This window comes from Staurois parvus, unplaced genomic scaffold (genome assembly GCF_062004578.1).
Source record: "Staurois parvus isolate SC_StPar_1 unplaced genomic scaffold, SC_StPar_1.0 ptg000243l, whole genome shotgun sequence".
NCBI classification, from domain to species: domain Eukaryota; kingdom Metazoa; phylum Chordata; class Amphibia; order Anura; family Ranidae; genus Staurois; species Staurois parvus.
Genome location: NW_028318039.1, coordinates 15,690,829 through 15,705,933, shown reverse-complemented (window position 1 = coordinate 15,705,933; position 15,105 = coordinate 15,690,829). Strand labels below are relative to the sequence as shown.

Below are 15,105 nucleotides of genomic sequence, written 5' to 3'. Positions count from 1 at the left end.
TTTTCCTATGTGTGCTTGTTTACAGCTAACAATAAATGAAATCATGTTACGGTCATGATATGGTCTCATATCAAAAATGAAGACGTTACTAAAATTAAAAACATTCTCATACGACAGAATACAACTTCGGAAGTGATTTTGTATTGTAATGTATTCTGTTGTGCATGAGTGGTCTTGGTCTTACAAATTTTTTCAGACAAATACTGTAGTGATTATGTGAAAATTGTTCGTTTTCATATCATGCAAGAAAACATGTCCTTGATAATATGGAAATTGGTATATGTGGAATTACACCCCAAAACACATTCTGCTATTTGTCTTGAGTTTGCGATACCACATGTATGAGACTTTTTGGCAGCCTAGCCACGTACGGGGCCAATAATTCAATGACCAACTTCGGGCTTTTAAAGAGCGCAACTTGCGTATCTTTTACCCACAGGTGATCCAGAGGAAGGCAAAAAACCCCAATAAACCATTCTCCAATTTGCTTCAGTGGATTCCCTGGATCAACTACCCTTGGTGTGATGTGGATGAAGAAATCTCTGCTAGTGAAAAGTGAAAAAAGTACAGGTGAAACTCGAAAAATTACAATATTGTGCAAAAGTTCATTTATTTCAGTAATGCAACTTAAAAGGTGAAACTAATATATGAGATAGACTCATTACGTGCAAAGCAAGATAGTTCAAGCTGTGATTTGTCATAATTGTGATGATTATGGCTTACAGCTCATGAAAACCCCAAATCCACAATCTCAGAAAATTAGAATATTACATGCAATCAATAAAACAAGGATTGTACATAGAACAGTATTGGACCTCTGAAAAGTATAAGCATGCATACTTACTCAGTACTTGGTTTGGGCCCCTTTTGCAGCAATGACTGCCTCAATGCAGCGTGGCATGGAAGCTATCAGCCTGTGGCACTGCTGAGGTGTTATGGAAGACCAGGATGCTTCAATAGCGGCCTTCAGCTCTTTTGCATTGTTCGGTCTCATGTCTCTCATCTTTCTCTTGGCAATGCTCCATAGATTATCTATGGGGTTCAGGTCAGGCGAGTTTGCTGGCCAATCAAGCACAGTAATCCCACGGTCATTGAACCAGGTTTTGGTGCTTTTGTCAGTGTGGGTAGGTGCCAAGTCCTGCTGGAAAATTAAGTCAGCATCCCCATAAAGCTCGTCTGTGGAAGGAAGCATGAAGTGCTCCAATATTTCCTGGTAGAGGGCTGCATTGACCCTGGACTTAATGAAGCACAGTGGACCAACACCAGCAGATGACATGGCTCCCCATATCAACACAGACTGTGGAAACCTCACATTGGACTTCAAGCATCTTGAAGTGTGTGCCTCTCCATTCTTCCTCCATACTCTGGGTCCTTGGTTTCCAAATGAGATGCAAAAGTTGCTCTCATCAGAAAAGAGGACTTTGGACCACTGTTTTTCTTTAGCCCAGGTAAGACGCTTCTTACGTTTGTTTGTTTTTCAGGAGCGGCTTGACAAGAGGAATATGACATTTGAAGCCCATGTCCTGGACCCATCTGTGTGTGTTGGCTCTTGATGCACTGACTTTGAGCCTAGAATATTGCACCTTTTCACAATATTCTAATTTTTTTAGATTGTGGATTTGGGGTTTTCATGAGCTGTAAGCCATAATCATCACAATTATGACAAATCACAGCTTGAACTATCTTGCTTTGCATGTAATGAGTCTATCTCATATATTAGTTTCACCTTTTAAGTTGCATTACTGAAATAAATGAACTTTTGCACAATATTCTAATTTTTCGAGTTTCACCTGTATATGCTGAGCATAGAAGCCCCACCCGATGCGCCTAATGCTGGACAGACACGTTCTTTCTTTTTTTTTTAAATTGCGAATTAAGAAATCTCCCCCTACAGCGCTGCAGGCACACCGATCAGTACTGCAGCTTACTGGAGTTCCTGCAAAGCAAACAACCGTTTACAATAACACAAAGTAACAATATCACATTAACCTAATAAAACCTTTTTCTTTTTTTTTGTATACTTTTTTTTAAACTTTTTTCTGTAACTTAACTTTCCACAACAATAACCTTTCCAACCTTTGATGTTAGGGTCTCTAAAATTGTGATCGTTTCCTGACTACCTAACATCTTTATAGACCCTTCTTGTGCAGAATTGTGTGGACCCCTATACTGTGTCGTGCTTTTCCCTAGGCTAATATATTAGTCCACTATGGTGTGATTCTAGGAAACTAAATATGGCTTCATCATCTGGCTGTTGAAGTCTATGCCTCCCATATTTAGATTATAGTCGTGGATGCAGAGAGGCTTTTCAACTACACCAGATGCCATGTTAATTTAGACCGCTGTATCTGGGTGAATGGAAAACAGAATGAATACATTTGTGCTTTTAGTTTACTGCAAGTAGTTCTTCATGCCCCAAGCAGGCTTTCTCCCTCTTTCTAAGTGGGGTATTAACAAGCCCTTGTGTGAAGCCCCTGTGATTAGGTTGCATGGTGCCACAGCAGCTAATTTCTCTTAATGAACAAATGTCTGAAAAGTGGCACGCTTGTATAAAAGTTGTCCACGTACAAATGGTACCCTTTACGGAACAAGGGTGACAACAAGTCCCACACTATGCACGTTCTAAACACGGAAGAAGGCCAGCATTGTACATGTTTGTTGCTATGCCTGCACTTGCCACTCAGTCACAGTATATTTACTATGAGCAGGTTGGCAAGTGGTTAAAGGAAACCTGTGTTGATTGATATATAGGAGTTGGCACAGACCTTTTTTTCTAAGAATGCTAAAAGCCTAGCTGTCACTTGCTCTAGCATCTGTTCTTTTTTCGTCACTGGCTTGTAACAGGAATGCAGATGAGGAGTTCTCTTCCTGGTCTCAGAGGACAGACTGCCATAGGCTGCCACTGTTCTGTCAAATCCTGTGGGGAGGGAGCAGGGAGTGCGGCCGAGCCACTCTGTGTGTGTCTATGGACTATCACAGCCTGGCTTTGGGTCGCGCCCCCGCAGGTGCTCCCATAACACACAGCTTGCTGAGGGGGCACTCGTAGGAAGAAGGAGCGAACAGTGCCAGCGGGAGACCAAAAAGGAGGAGGTAAACCACTGATCTGTGCAATATCCTTACACATAGCACGTAAGTATAAACCTCCTTTTTATTCTAATAAAAAAAAGGTCTAGTATCACTTTAATCTGCACTGAGAGAGAATAAGAAGCTGTCGTGGCTGACTTCTTTTTTACAATGCTGATTAGCCATCTACCTCTGGCTTTAGTATTTTTTGTGTTTACTGTCCTGGAACAAGCCTTCAAAGAGTAAAGTCAAGAGAAGTCGGAAAGCTTGATCTACATGCTTGTTATTTGTCAGTGATTCAGAAAGTATTGAAGCCCTTGGATCAGCATGACCCCCAGGCACCTTTTATTTTCAGGAGAGGTCAGTAATGACAGCCTAATACAGGTTTTCTTTGGTATACACAAAGGCATATATGGCATACGAGACTTAAGATTCTCACTGTCATCAATCCGTAGTAGTTAGTATGCAAGTTTCTACAGATACATTGCCAGCATAAGTGTGTTTGTGTGTACAAATATTGTTTTCTTGGCTGAGTATGTTATTCTTTATTTGCAGTGCGCTAGAATCCTCTCATCTGTTTATTTCACAAACTTTGTATTTCCCTCTGGTCACGATTTCTGTTGCTGTCTTTGATGTTTTGTTTTCTCCTCTAAACAGCAGCGTTATCTAAATAAATTCAGACATTTGTTTTCTTGACACAGACAGAAGATTTCTGAAGTGTATGACAATGCACAGAGAGTTACTTTGATGATTCGTCTCCCTCTCATATTCCCACAAAGTGAACTGATGCTCAATGCCTTGATTATGCCGTGAAACATATTCACTATACAGATCGCATTTGTTAGCTGCCGAGGCCCTGGGACATAAAACATTTATCAGTTCAGCAATACTGTAAGAATTTGCACATGAAATGTGTCAAACAAAGCGCTTAAATTAAGGCATGGCAGCTTGTTATCCCAGTCTTTTTTTTTATTTATCGAATCAGAATGTAAGACGAGAGACGATTGAAAATGTTCCCTATCTCCGATCTGTCAAGAGTCCTCTTGAAACAGAGCATTTTTCTTTTTTCAGTTGTGCGCTGTACAATAGAAGTGTATTCTTACTGAATTTTTTCTGAAGCGCTGCTTTAAATCATCTGCACAATGGAATTAAAACACCCGTCCTTCTTAAGGACAAGTTTTTAATAAAAGAATAAGTGTGTGGCCCTGATGTGGTTTCTATGTGTGAAGGGGGATTCTGGCCTTGGACTTGTATCAATACAGTTGCCAGTGACGTTTTTATTAACTATAGAAATTCAGTGTCCTTCAGATTGTGTACTGTATGCTTGTTGAGAAGGCCTTGATCTATGATTAATAGGCTCCATTATTAACGATGATTGTGCGTTATGCTTGCCAAGCTTCATATAATTGTAAAACATCAGCCCAAACCTTTATTTCATGGATTTTATAGTCAAATCACAGTGATTCATCTGCATGTTCCAATACAGACATATACACTGATACATTTTAGAATGGCACTGTTTGTGAAACAGTTTTCAAATGCTATCTATAAATTAGCAAGACTTTACTACAACAAAAGATTCATGTGTTGAACATACCTACTGTTACTATCTTACCTGACAAACCGTGTAATTCTGTATAGACAATCTTTGCACATGTTTTTGGGTTCCTTCATACCAGCTGTTTGGCTTATAACCTATTAGTTCATCTCACACTAATGTGGTGCATTAAGATGTTATTAAAGTTTTGGCTTTTTTTTTTAATAACGAACATGTCATACTTGACACACAAAGCAGCCCCAATCCTCTTCTTCTTGGGTCCCCCGCCGGTGCTACTAGCTACTCCCTATTGACCAGTGCCCCAAAAGCAAGCCACTTGCTATAGGGGCACTAGCGCCTGCTGGCTCCCGACACATAGAGCTGTGGCTTAGCCTTGTCCCTGCTCTCTCCTCATTGGCTCACTGGATGTGATTGAGAGCAATGGCGCTATTGGCTCCTGCTGCTGTCTCAACCAATTAGGAAAGGCAGACCCAGGACAGCTGAGGCTCCCATGCACATTGCTAGATCAAGAGGGGGCCCAGGGGGGTGTTGGGGGGGGGGGGGGAAGCTGTGGGGGAGCTTTCAGCCTTTACAGTCACTTTAATGTGTGTTGATAAAATAGAACACGCATTTTACAACAAGCTATAACACATCACAACACACTACTGCATATAGAGTTTATACGAGTTAAATGAACTGTAAAGTTTTATAAAGTTAAAAAAAAGCACTGCAGTGGGTTGTGCAGCACAACAACAGTGCATTAATGCATGCCCGCTGGTGTGAAAGGGCACTTACGGACAGTACAGCCTGAAACATGAATTCCCTGACTGAAGTGTATAAGCACAATAAAAGAAGAAGAGAAAAAAAAAACGGAAAAATACCTGTTGAATCTGCCAGAAATCCAGAAAGTGCTTACTTTCTTCTGTGCACTGACTACACTACTTCTGCTGCACTGAAATCCCAAGCTGTTTTATTAGCCCTGCCTGGTTCTCTTCTCTTGGACTGCAGGAATTCTCCCCCTTATGCTATGAAAAGTAGGAGAGGGGAAGTTGTTCTGTAGTCAAGCAAAAGAAAACTGGTCAGCGCTGACGACACTGCTCAAGAATTCAGTGCTGCAGAGTCACTAAGCTAAAATGGCACTGTCAGCTAAAATAGCACATTTGAAGCCAAGTTCATTTCTGGCAAAATTCATAGGTTTTTTTCTGTACTTGCTGTGCTGTTGAAGAGACAAACCGTGGGGATATGTGCATGTATTACATTGATGTGCTGGAGACTGTATATTGATGTGCATTCTAACTGTATATTAAAGTGGTGTTCCTCTTTACTTAACACAAGATTTTATGAATTTTTCTTGTGGTTTTCAAAACAGGTAAAGTAGTATTGAACACTCATGATTTATAACAAGCATTTATAAGCACAATAAAATAAACATTCCCCAGTAAACTATTAGTTAAAACTCTTACCCCTGTACTTGCAGTGTACAACTTTGAATGTTGCTTCCTTCCTGGTCTTCACAGGAAAGTTAACAGGGGATAGTGCAGCCTCTAGTCAGTCTGTTTCCTTGGAAAAGGGATGGAGGAGGAGGATGGAGGAGCTGGGAAGTACCTTGTTATACTAGGCTATATTATTGTTTGTTTCTACTGTCTGTTGATGCACACAGTGTAGATAGACACAATTCTAGTTCCTGCATGCCAAGGTGACCCCATAGGACTCTGCAAGATAAAGGAGCCAGACTGAAACAGGAATCCTGGGGCGATGATCATGGCATCATCTTAAACTGGAACACAGGCAAAAATTGAAAGATGAAGAATCTGCATACTCAACAGGTGATTAAATCAGCTGCTGAAAGTGCTTAAAAATTCTTTAATATCACTTTAGATTTTGTATTTAATTTTTTTGTACTGGCACATAGTGAAAGAATTATTGTAAAATCCAGCTGCTCGGTCCATTGCACCAAATTGCTGTATTAGCAGAAAATTGGGTCCCTCATAGAAGTATAGCAGAGTTTGGATTTAGTTTGTAATTAGTTGGAATTTTTATAGTAGTATGAGTTTAATGTTTGTCCAAGTTGTGATATTCATGAATGATAATCTTCAGGAACAAAGAATGGTAATTATTTTCTTTGTATATACTGGAAGTTCTTTTAGTTTGACTTAGCTGAAAGTTTGGGCTTTTGCCTGATTGGAATTTTCTCTGTATTTTATTAGCCATTTTTAATTGTTGTCTCATTCTTGGAAGGTGCATCTGCCAGGCTCTGCGTAAGAAGCTCTGCATCTTGGTGACCCATCAGCTTCAATACTTAAGTGCCGCCAAACAAATTCTCATTCTGAAAGAGGTATGCTTTTATTCTATTATGCTTTTGTAACTGACATTGTACATGAATTTCACTGGGTTCAAATGCAGCAAACAGAAGAGCTAAATATATTTTGAATAAAAAAATTAAAGTAGGCAGCCTCTAGACAGGGTTTCCTAAACGTTCCTCCAAAAGGATAAAGTTCATCAGGGGAAATACCAGGTACAGTTGTGTTCAAAATAATAGCAGTGTGTTGAAAAAAGTGAATAAAGCTCAAAATCCTTGTAATAGCTTTTATTTCCATACACACAAATGCATTGGGAACACTACACATTCTATTCCAAATCAAAACATGAAGAAAAATATATCAAATTTGTGTTGTTCCTCTAAACAAATTTAGGAAAAGTGAATATTAGACTGTTGAAAAAAATAGCAGTGTTTGTATTATTCTTTACAAACTCAAACATTCACTATATAAACTGAAAAATGTTTGAAGATTTTGCTTTCCTTTGAATCACTTAATTAATATTTAGTTGTATAAGCACTGTTTCTGAGAACTGCTGTACATCTGTGTTGTATGGAGTCAACCAACTTCTGGCACCTGTGAACAGGTATTCCAGCCCAGGATGATTGGACTGCATTCCACAGTTCTTCTCTATTTCTTGGTTTTGCCTCAGAAACTGCATTTTTGATGTCACCCCACAAGTTTTCTATTGGATTAAGATCCGGGGTTTGGGCTGGCCACTCCATAACGTCAATCTTGTTGGTCTGGAACCAAGATGTTCCACGTTTACTGGTGTGTTTGGGGTTGTTGTCTTGTTGGAACACCCATTTCAAGGGCATTTCCTCTTCAGCATAAGGCAGCATGACCTCTTCAAGTATTCTGATGTATTCAAACTGATCCAAGATCCCTGGTATGCGATAAATAGGCCCAACCCCGTAGTATGAGAAACATCCCCATATCATGATGCTTGCGCAACCATGCTTCACTGTATTCACAGTGTACTGTGGCTTGAATTCAGTGTTTGGGGGTCGTCTGACAAACTGTCTCTGGCCACTAGACCCAAAAAGCACAATCTTACTTTCATCAGTCCACAAAATGTTGCGCCATTTCTCTTTAGGCAAGTCAATGTGCTCTTTGGCAAATTGTAACCTCTTCAGCACGTCTTTTTTTCAACAGTGGGACTTTGCGGGGGCTTCTTGCAGATAGCTTGGCTTCACATAGGCGTCTTCTAATTGTAACAGTACTCACAGGTAACTTTAGACCTTCTTTGATCTTCCTGGAGATGATTGTTGGCTGACTCCTTGCCATTTTGGCTATTCTTCTATCCATTTGAATGGTAGTTTTTCGCTTTCTTCCACGTCTTTCAGGTTTTGGTTGCCATTTTAAAGCATTTGCGATCATTTTAGCTGAACAGCCTATCATTTTCTGCACTTCTTTATATGTTTTCCCCTCTCCAATCAACGTTTTAATCAAGGTACGCTGTTCTTCTGAACAATGTCTGGAATGAGCCATTTTCCTCAGAATTTCAGAGAGAAATGCACTGTAACCAGCATGTACAACATTTTTCTGCCTTCCTTCCTTAAATAAGGGCAATAATTGCCACCTGTTTTTCAAAGAATGAATGACCTCACTAATAGAACTCCACACTGCTATTATTTTGAACATGCCCCCTTCAATTAGTGATTCAATTACACAAAATCAGCAGCATGCATGTCATGACTATTGGGTCTGTTGGATTTCTATTACTCTACTACACCTGCTAGTAAATTATTTGCCATGTAGAAATAGCATTTCTACCAAAAACGGTGATTGATCAGGTTAGTGATGTTTGACTGCTACTATTTTGAACACAACTGTATGTAAGTGAATGACCAATTGGTTTTATAAGGCATCACAAGACGTTTGCTGAATAAGAACAATGATCCATGGGCATTTCTGTTTTTGCCAACAGGGACTTATCAGTTGCTAGTATATATGTATATGTGATACTTTAAAAATGGAGGTGGTGAAGTATTCACTTTCAGACCTGTTAAAAAATGCCTGCAACCTACTATGACATTGTGTAAATGTGGTTGTACTGGGCTCAGAGAGGGAAAGTGCACAAGGAAGGCTTGGACTGCTACATATGCAAATTGAGAAGATCAAGGGTGTAGCAACTACAGGGATTCCTCTTGCGGGGTAGCCAGGTGGTGAGGGCGCAGGTTGATAATCACAGCCATTATTTATCTGTGTTCCTGTGTCCCTTGCGCCAGTGTAGACAAAATCTTCTAATGTTTCTTTTGTACATAAATTTCACTTTTTTATAACAAGTTAGTAAAATGTGAAAAATCTCTATGATATTCAAGGGCAAGATGGTAGGAAAAGGAACATTTGCGGAGCTGCTGCAGTCAGGTGTCGATTTTGCATCCCTCCTGAAAAGTGAGGAAGAAGAGCAGTCACAGAATCCTGAGGGGCCGCTGGTAAAGTCGTCCAGAATCCGCACTTTCTCTCAGTCTTCAGTGTGGTCGCAAGAGTCTTCTGTACAGTCACAGAAAGAAGGCACAGCAGACACTTTGCCGGTAAGTTCAGGAAGCTTAATGTGTAGGAAAAACATTGTCATCAAAGTGTACTTGTTATCTTTGCTCAGTATTAGCTGTGTGAGGGGAGCCAGTATACAGCCAATAAGTTCATTTCAAAGTGATATTACTCTTCTGCTTGAACAATTTAAAGTGGTATAAAACCAAGAATGTAATATTTTGGAGCTTACCAATCATTAAATTTGTAACATGTAGTATCTGTCTTAGTTTTTTACGCTTTTTTCTCTTTGTTTTAACCTGGTGATCTGGCCAGTAACACGCCTCCTGTATTAGAGTGTCCCCACTCTAGATGAAGGAGCACAGGGCACTTTTGGCTAACAGCATTATCAGTCTGGGGAAGGCTAGTGTTAGATGTACTAGCTGATTTAAATACACTAACAAATTTAAGCTGAACTCCAGCTTACATTTTAGGGATGAAGATTTTACGTAAACAAACTGATCATTGATATCACCTCTGCCATTGTTGAATGGTTTGTCTCCATCCTGTAACTGATACAGTACTTCCGCAAAAGAGCTTATTCGTTTGAAAAACAATGGACTTACTGGCTGGATCACCACATGAAAATACAAGAAAGAAAGCTTAAAAAAAAAAAGAAAGCATCCATCACACCTAAGAATTGGTAAGCTGCAGTACAATAAATGTTTGGTTTTTGGCTTGATACTGCTTTTTTTTTAATTAGATATATATCAAGCAAAATAGGTGGCTGTTATAAAACGGGAAACACAATTAGAAAAGTTGCCCATAGCAATGGGTCAGATTTAATTTTTGAGAAAATGAGCACTTTTAGGGTTTTGAAGTGTACTGTTCAGGGTCCACCAACATGTTTTCATGGTACCTGTGTCCATTGTAACAGACTGAACCTGTGCTGACTGCAGTTCCAGAGGAGAGCCGATCCGAGGGAACTGTTGGCTTTAAGGTGTACAAGAAATACTTCCTGTCCGGGTCCAGTTATCTGATCATTTTTATTCTTTTATTGCTAAACATTCTGGCACAGGTACGTATGTCAGGACTAAATGCAGCTTCTGTGTTTCTCTCGTGAAAAGTTTGTTTTAAAGTTTTGTGCAATATTGTAGCCTTCTCTGCTAAATTCTGCTCTTCTGCAACTTTCTTCCTTTGTAGTTATGCTGTCATTCTCCCTCTCCTGTTCAAGGCTATTTTTTAAACAATAGTGCTCTTTCCTTTTCATTGCTATGCTCTCTCTGCATAGTACTGCCCATTATCTCTTCACAGCAATGATGCTTGTGCATAGTACTGCCCTTTCATCTTCTTAGCAATGCTGACTGTGCATAGTACTGCCCTTTCCTCTTCACAGCAATGCTGGCTGTGCATAGTATTGCCTTTTCCTCTTCACAGCAATGTTGGCTGTGCATAGAACTGCCATTTCCTCTTTACAGCAATGCTGGCTGTGCATAGTATTGTCCTTTCCTCTTTTCAGCAATGCTGGCTGTGCATAGTACTGCCCTTTCCTCTTCACAGCAATGCTGACTGTGCATAGTACTGCCCTTTCCTCTTCACAGCAATGCTGGCTGTGCATAGTACTGCCCTTTCCTCTTTAAAGCAATGCTGGCTGTGCGTAGTACTGCCCTTTCCTCTTCACAGCAATGATGGCTTTTCATAGTACTGCCCTTTCCTCTTCACAGCAATGCTGGCTGTGATTAGTACTGACCTTCCCTCTTCACAACAATCCTGGCTGTGCATAGTACTGACCTTTCCTCTTCACAGCAATGCTGGCTGTGCATAGTACTGCCCTTTCCTCTTCACAGCAATGCTGGCTGTGCATAGTACTGCCTTTTCCTCTTCACAGCAATGCTGGCTGTGCATAGTACTGCCTTTTCCTCTTCACAGCAATGCTGGCTGTGCATAGTACTGCCCTTTCCTCTTCACAGCAATGATGGCTGTGCATAGTACTGTCCTTTCCTTTTTTACAGCAATGCTGGCTGTGCATAGTACTGCCCTTTCCTCTTCACAGCAATGCTGGCTGTGCATAGTACTGCCCTTTCCTCTTCATAGCTATATTTTCTTTATAATACTGCCCTTTCTCCTTCACATCACAGTTATGTTTTGTGCAATACCACCCATTTTTCTTCACATCTACGCTATCTCTGCACAGTAATGCAGTTTTCCCTTTAAGCTATGTTCTGCCCAATTCTCCTACTGCCTCTTCACAACTATCCTTTCTCTTCACAACACTGCTAATTCCTCTTCAGGGGTATGCTTTACACAATACTGCTCTTTTCTTTTTCATAGTTATGCTGCCTCTGCACAATACTATTTTATTCTTTTCACAGCTGTGCTGGCTTTAACATTACCGGTCGTTCCTCTTTATGACTGTGCCTTGCACATCATTGCTGTTTCCTTTCACAGCTATTCTGTCTTTGCACAATACTACAATACTACCCATTCTTCTTCACAGCTATGCCTTCTATGTACAATACTGAATTTTCCCCTTCATGGCTATGCTGTCTGCTGAAGATTGCCCTTTCCTCTTCAGTAGCTCTGCTCTTTGTCCATTTCTCCTCCTCTTTCCTCTTCTTGTCTGTGTATTATTCAGCACTTCACTTTCCACTCTCTGTCTCTCTCCAAAATACTGCTTTCATCTCTATCTTGGTACAGTAAAACTCTTTCCCTTTCCCTCTCTGCAGTTACAGTATGCTCTTTTTTTTTATCTCTGACTTAGCATGTTAGTGAGTTTAGTTCTGTACAACATTGCTCCTTTCACCACTGATCTGCTATTGTGTATTGTCAATTGTGATACTGCACTCTCCTTTTAAAGAGCACACACATCCCAGACTGCCTGTACACCCATGTGGGAAACAAATTCTTACAAAATAGCCGATGGAGTTCATAATAAACTTTTTTCTTCATTAGATCAGTCCTTACTAGCTAAACTAGCAAAGAGGAGAATTTCTGTGATCATGTGGTCCTTTTTTTCTTCTTTATTATGTTCCTTACACAATATTAGGTAAACAGTAAGATTATGTCAGCTCTTTGCAGATTGTGTAATATTTACAGTAGGGATCATGTCCTTACACAATAGCTGTTGTTTTTTAGGGGGTCTGTGCTGTGGAAAGTGTAGAACCAGGGAATGCATAACATGTCAAGTTATTATTATTATTATTATACAGGATTTATATAGCACCAACAGTTTGCTCAGCGCTTTACAATATAAAGGGAGACAATACAGCAACAATACAGTTCAATACAAGAGGGATAGGAGGGCCCTGCTCCTTGGAGCTTACAATCTAGGAGATTGAGACACATACTGTACACGTGCCATGGAAAAAAGGGAAAATACTGCTCTACAAGGTATAAAAGTTACAGAACATTGCAAAATGAAGTAATTTAGAGCAATCAATTAAAATAAACTATTCTATTGTGAATACTAAAGTTAAAACTGAAGTTCTTATTTTGCCTACATTGTTGTTCTTATGGTTTGTGCCTGTCATACTTTGTTGAGGCTTTGGGGCACTGTCTGTTCCTTGTGTTACTGCTCCACTAAAAGTACTAATCTACGACTGCTTGTGTGCTATGTACTCCTATTAATTTTATTTGCTGCAGGGGATCCACCCAACCCAATCTTGCAATGCTTGACCTTGTCTGCAAGTTATCAAAGTATGTGAAAGAAGAATTCTCTGTATTTCTTCATATCAAACGCTATGATCCTCCCCTTATTCTAGTGTAATATAAGACAATGAAAGGGAAAAAAAAAGCATCCAATTATATATACTGTGTGTGGGGATGACCCCTTCCTATTCCAACATGACTGCGCACCAGTGCACAAACCAAGGTCCATAAAGACATGGATGAGTGAGTTTGGGTTGGAGGAACTTGACTGGCCTGCAGAGAGTCCTAACCTCAACCCGATAACCCGATAGAACACATTCGGGACGAATTAGAGTGGAGACTGCGAGACAGGCCTTCTCATCTGACATCAGTGCCTAACTTCACAAATGCGCCTCTGGAGGAATGGTCAAACATTCTCCTAGACGCACTCCTAAACCTTGTTGACAGCCTTCCCAGAAGAGATGAAGCTGTTATAGCTGCAAAGTGTGGTCCAATGCAATATTGAACCCTGCAGACTAAGACTGGAATGCCATTAAAGTTCATGTGTAAAGGCAGGTGACCCAATACTTTTGGCAATATAGTGTGTGTATGTGTGTGTGTGTATATATATATATGTATATATATATATATATATATATATATATATATATATATATATGTATATATATATATATATATATATATATATATATATATATATATATATATATATACAGTGGGGCAAAAAAGTATTTAGTCAGCCACAAATTGTGCAAGTTCTCCCACTTAAAAAGATGAGAGAGGCCTGTAATTGGCATCATAGGTAGACCTCAACTATGAGAGACAAAATGAGAAAAAAAATCCAGACAATCACATTGGCTGATTTGGAAAGAATTTATTTGCAAATTATGGTGGAAAATAAGTATTTGGTTAATATCAAAAGTTCATCTCAATACTTTGTTATATATCCTTTGTTGGCAATGACAGAGGTCAAACGTTTCCTGTAAGTCTTCACAAGGTTGGCACACTGTTGCTGGTATGTTGGCCCATTCCTCCATGCAGATCTCCTCTAGAGAAGTGATGTTTTGGGGCTGTCGCTGGGCAACACGGACTTTCAACTCCCTCCAAAAGGTTTTCTATGGGGTTGAGATCTGGAGACTGGCTAGGCCACTCCAGGACCTTGAAATGCTTCTTACGAAGCCACTCCTTCGTTGCCCGGGTGGTATGTTTGGGATCATTGTCATGTTGGAAGACCCAGCCACGTTTCATCTTCAATGCCCTTGCTGATGGAAGGAGGTTTGCACTCAAAATCTCATGATACATGGCCCCAATCATTCTGTCCTGTACATGGATCAGTCGTCCTGGTCCCTTTGCGGAGAAACAGCCCCAAAGCATGATGTTGCCACCCCCATGCTTCACAGTAGGTATGGTGTTCTTTGGATGCAACTCAGCATTCTCTCTCCTCCAAACACGACGAGTTGTGTTTCTACCAAACAGTTCTATTTTGGTTTCATCTGACCATATGACATTCTCCCAATTCTCTTCTGGATCATCCAAATGCTCTCTAGCAAACTTCAGACGTGCCCGGACATGTACTGGCTTAAGCAGGGGGACACGTCTGGCACTACAGGATCTGAGTCCCTGGTGGCGTAGTGTGTTACTGATGGTAGCCTTTGTTACGTTGGTCCCAGCTCTCTGCAGGTCATTCACTAGGTCCCCCCGTGTGGTCCTGGGAGTTTTGCTCACCGTTCTTGTGATCATTTTGACCCCACGGGGTGAGATCTTGCGTGGAGCCCCAGATCGAGGGAGATTATCGGTGGTCTTGTATGTCTTACATTTTCTAATTATTGCTCCACATTTGATTTGTTCACACCAAGCTGTTTGCCTATTGCAGATTCAGTCTTCCCAGCCTGGTGCAGGTCTACAATTTTGTTTCTGGTGTCCGACAGCTCTGTGGTCTTCACCATAGTGGAGTTTGGAGTGTGACTGTTTTAGGTTGTGGACAGGTGTCTTTTATACTGATAACAAGTTCAAACAGGTGCCATTGATACAGGTAATGAGTGCAGGAAAGAGGAGCCTCTTAAAGAA

At 40.4% G+C, this 15,105-nt stretch overlaps 1 protein-coding gene across 1 annotated transcript in view; it reads left to right on the top strand.

Moving 5' to 3' along the window:
• Positions 1 to 15,105, top strand: part of ABCC4 (ATP binding cassette subfamily C member 4 (PEL blood group)) — a 400,044-nt gene that overhangs the window by 171,079 nt on the left and 213,860 nt on the right. Inside the window, exons 14-16 of the mRNA XM_089680483.1 lie at positions 6,839 to 6,935; positions 9,243 to 9,455; positions 10,328 to 10,468. Of these exons, the coding sequence (XP_089536609.1) occupies positions 6,839 to 6,935; positions 9,243 to 9,455; positions 10,328 to 10,468 (451 nt within the window). The remainder of the gene's footprint in view (positions 1 to 6,838; positions 6,936 to 9,242; positions 9,456 to 10,327; positions 10,469 to 15,105) is intronic.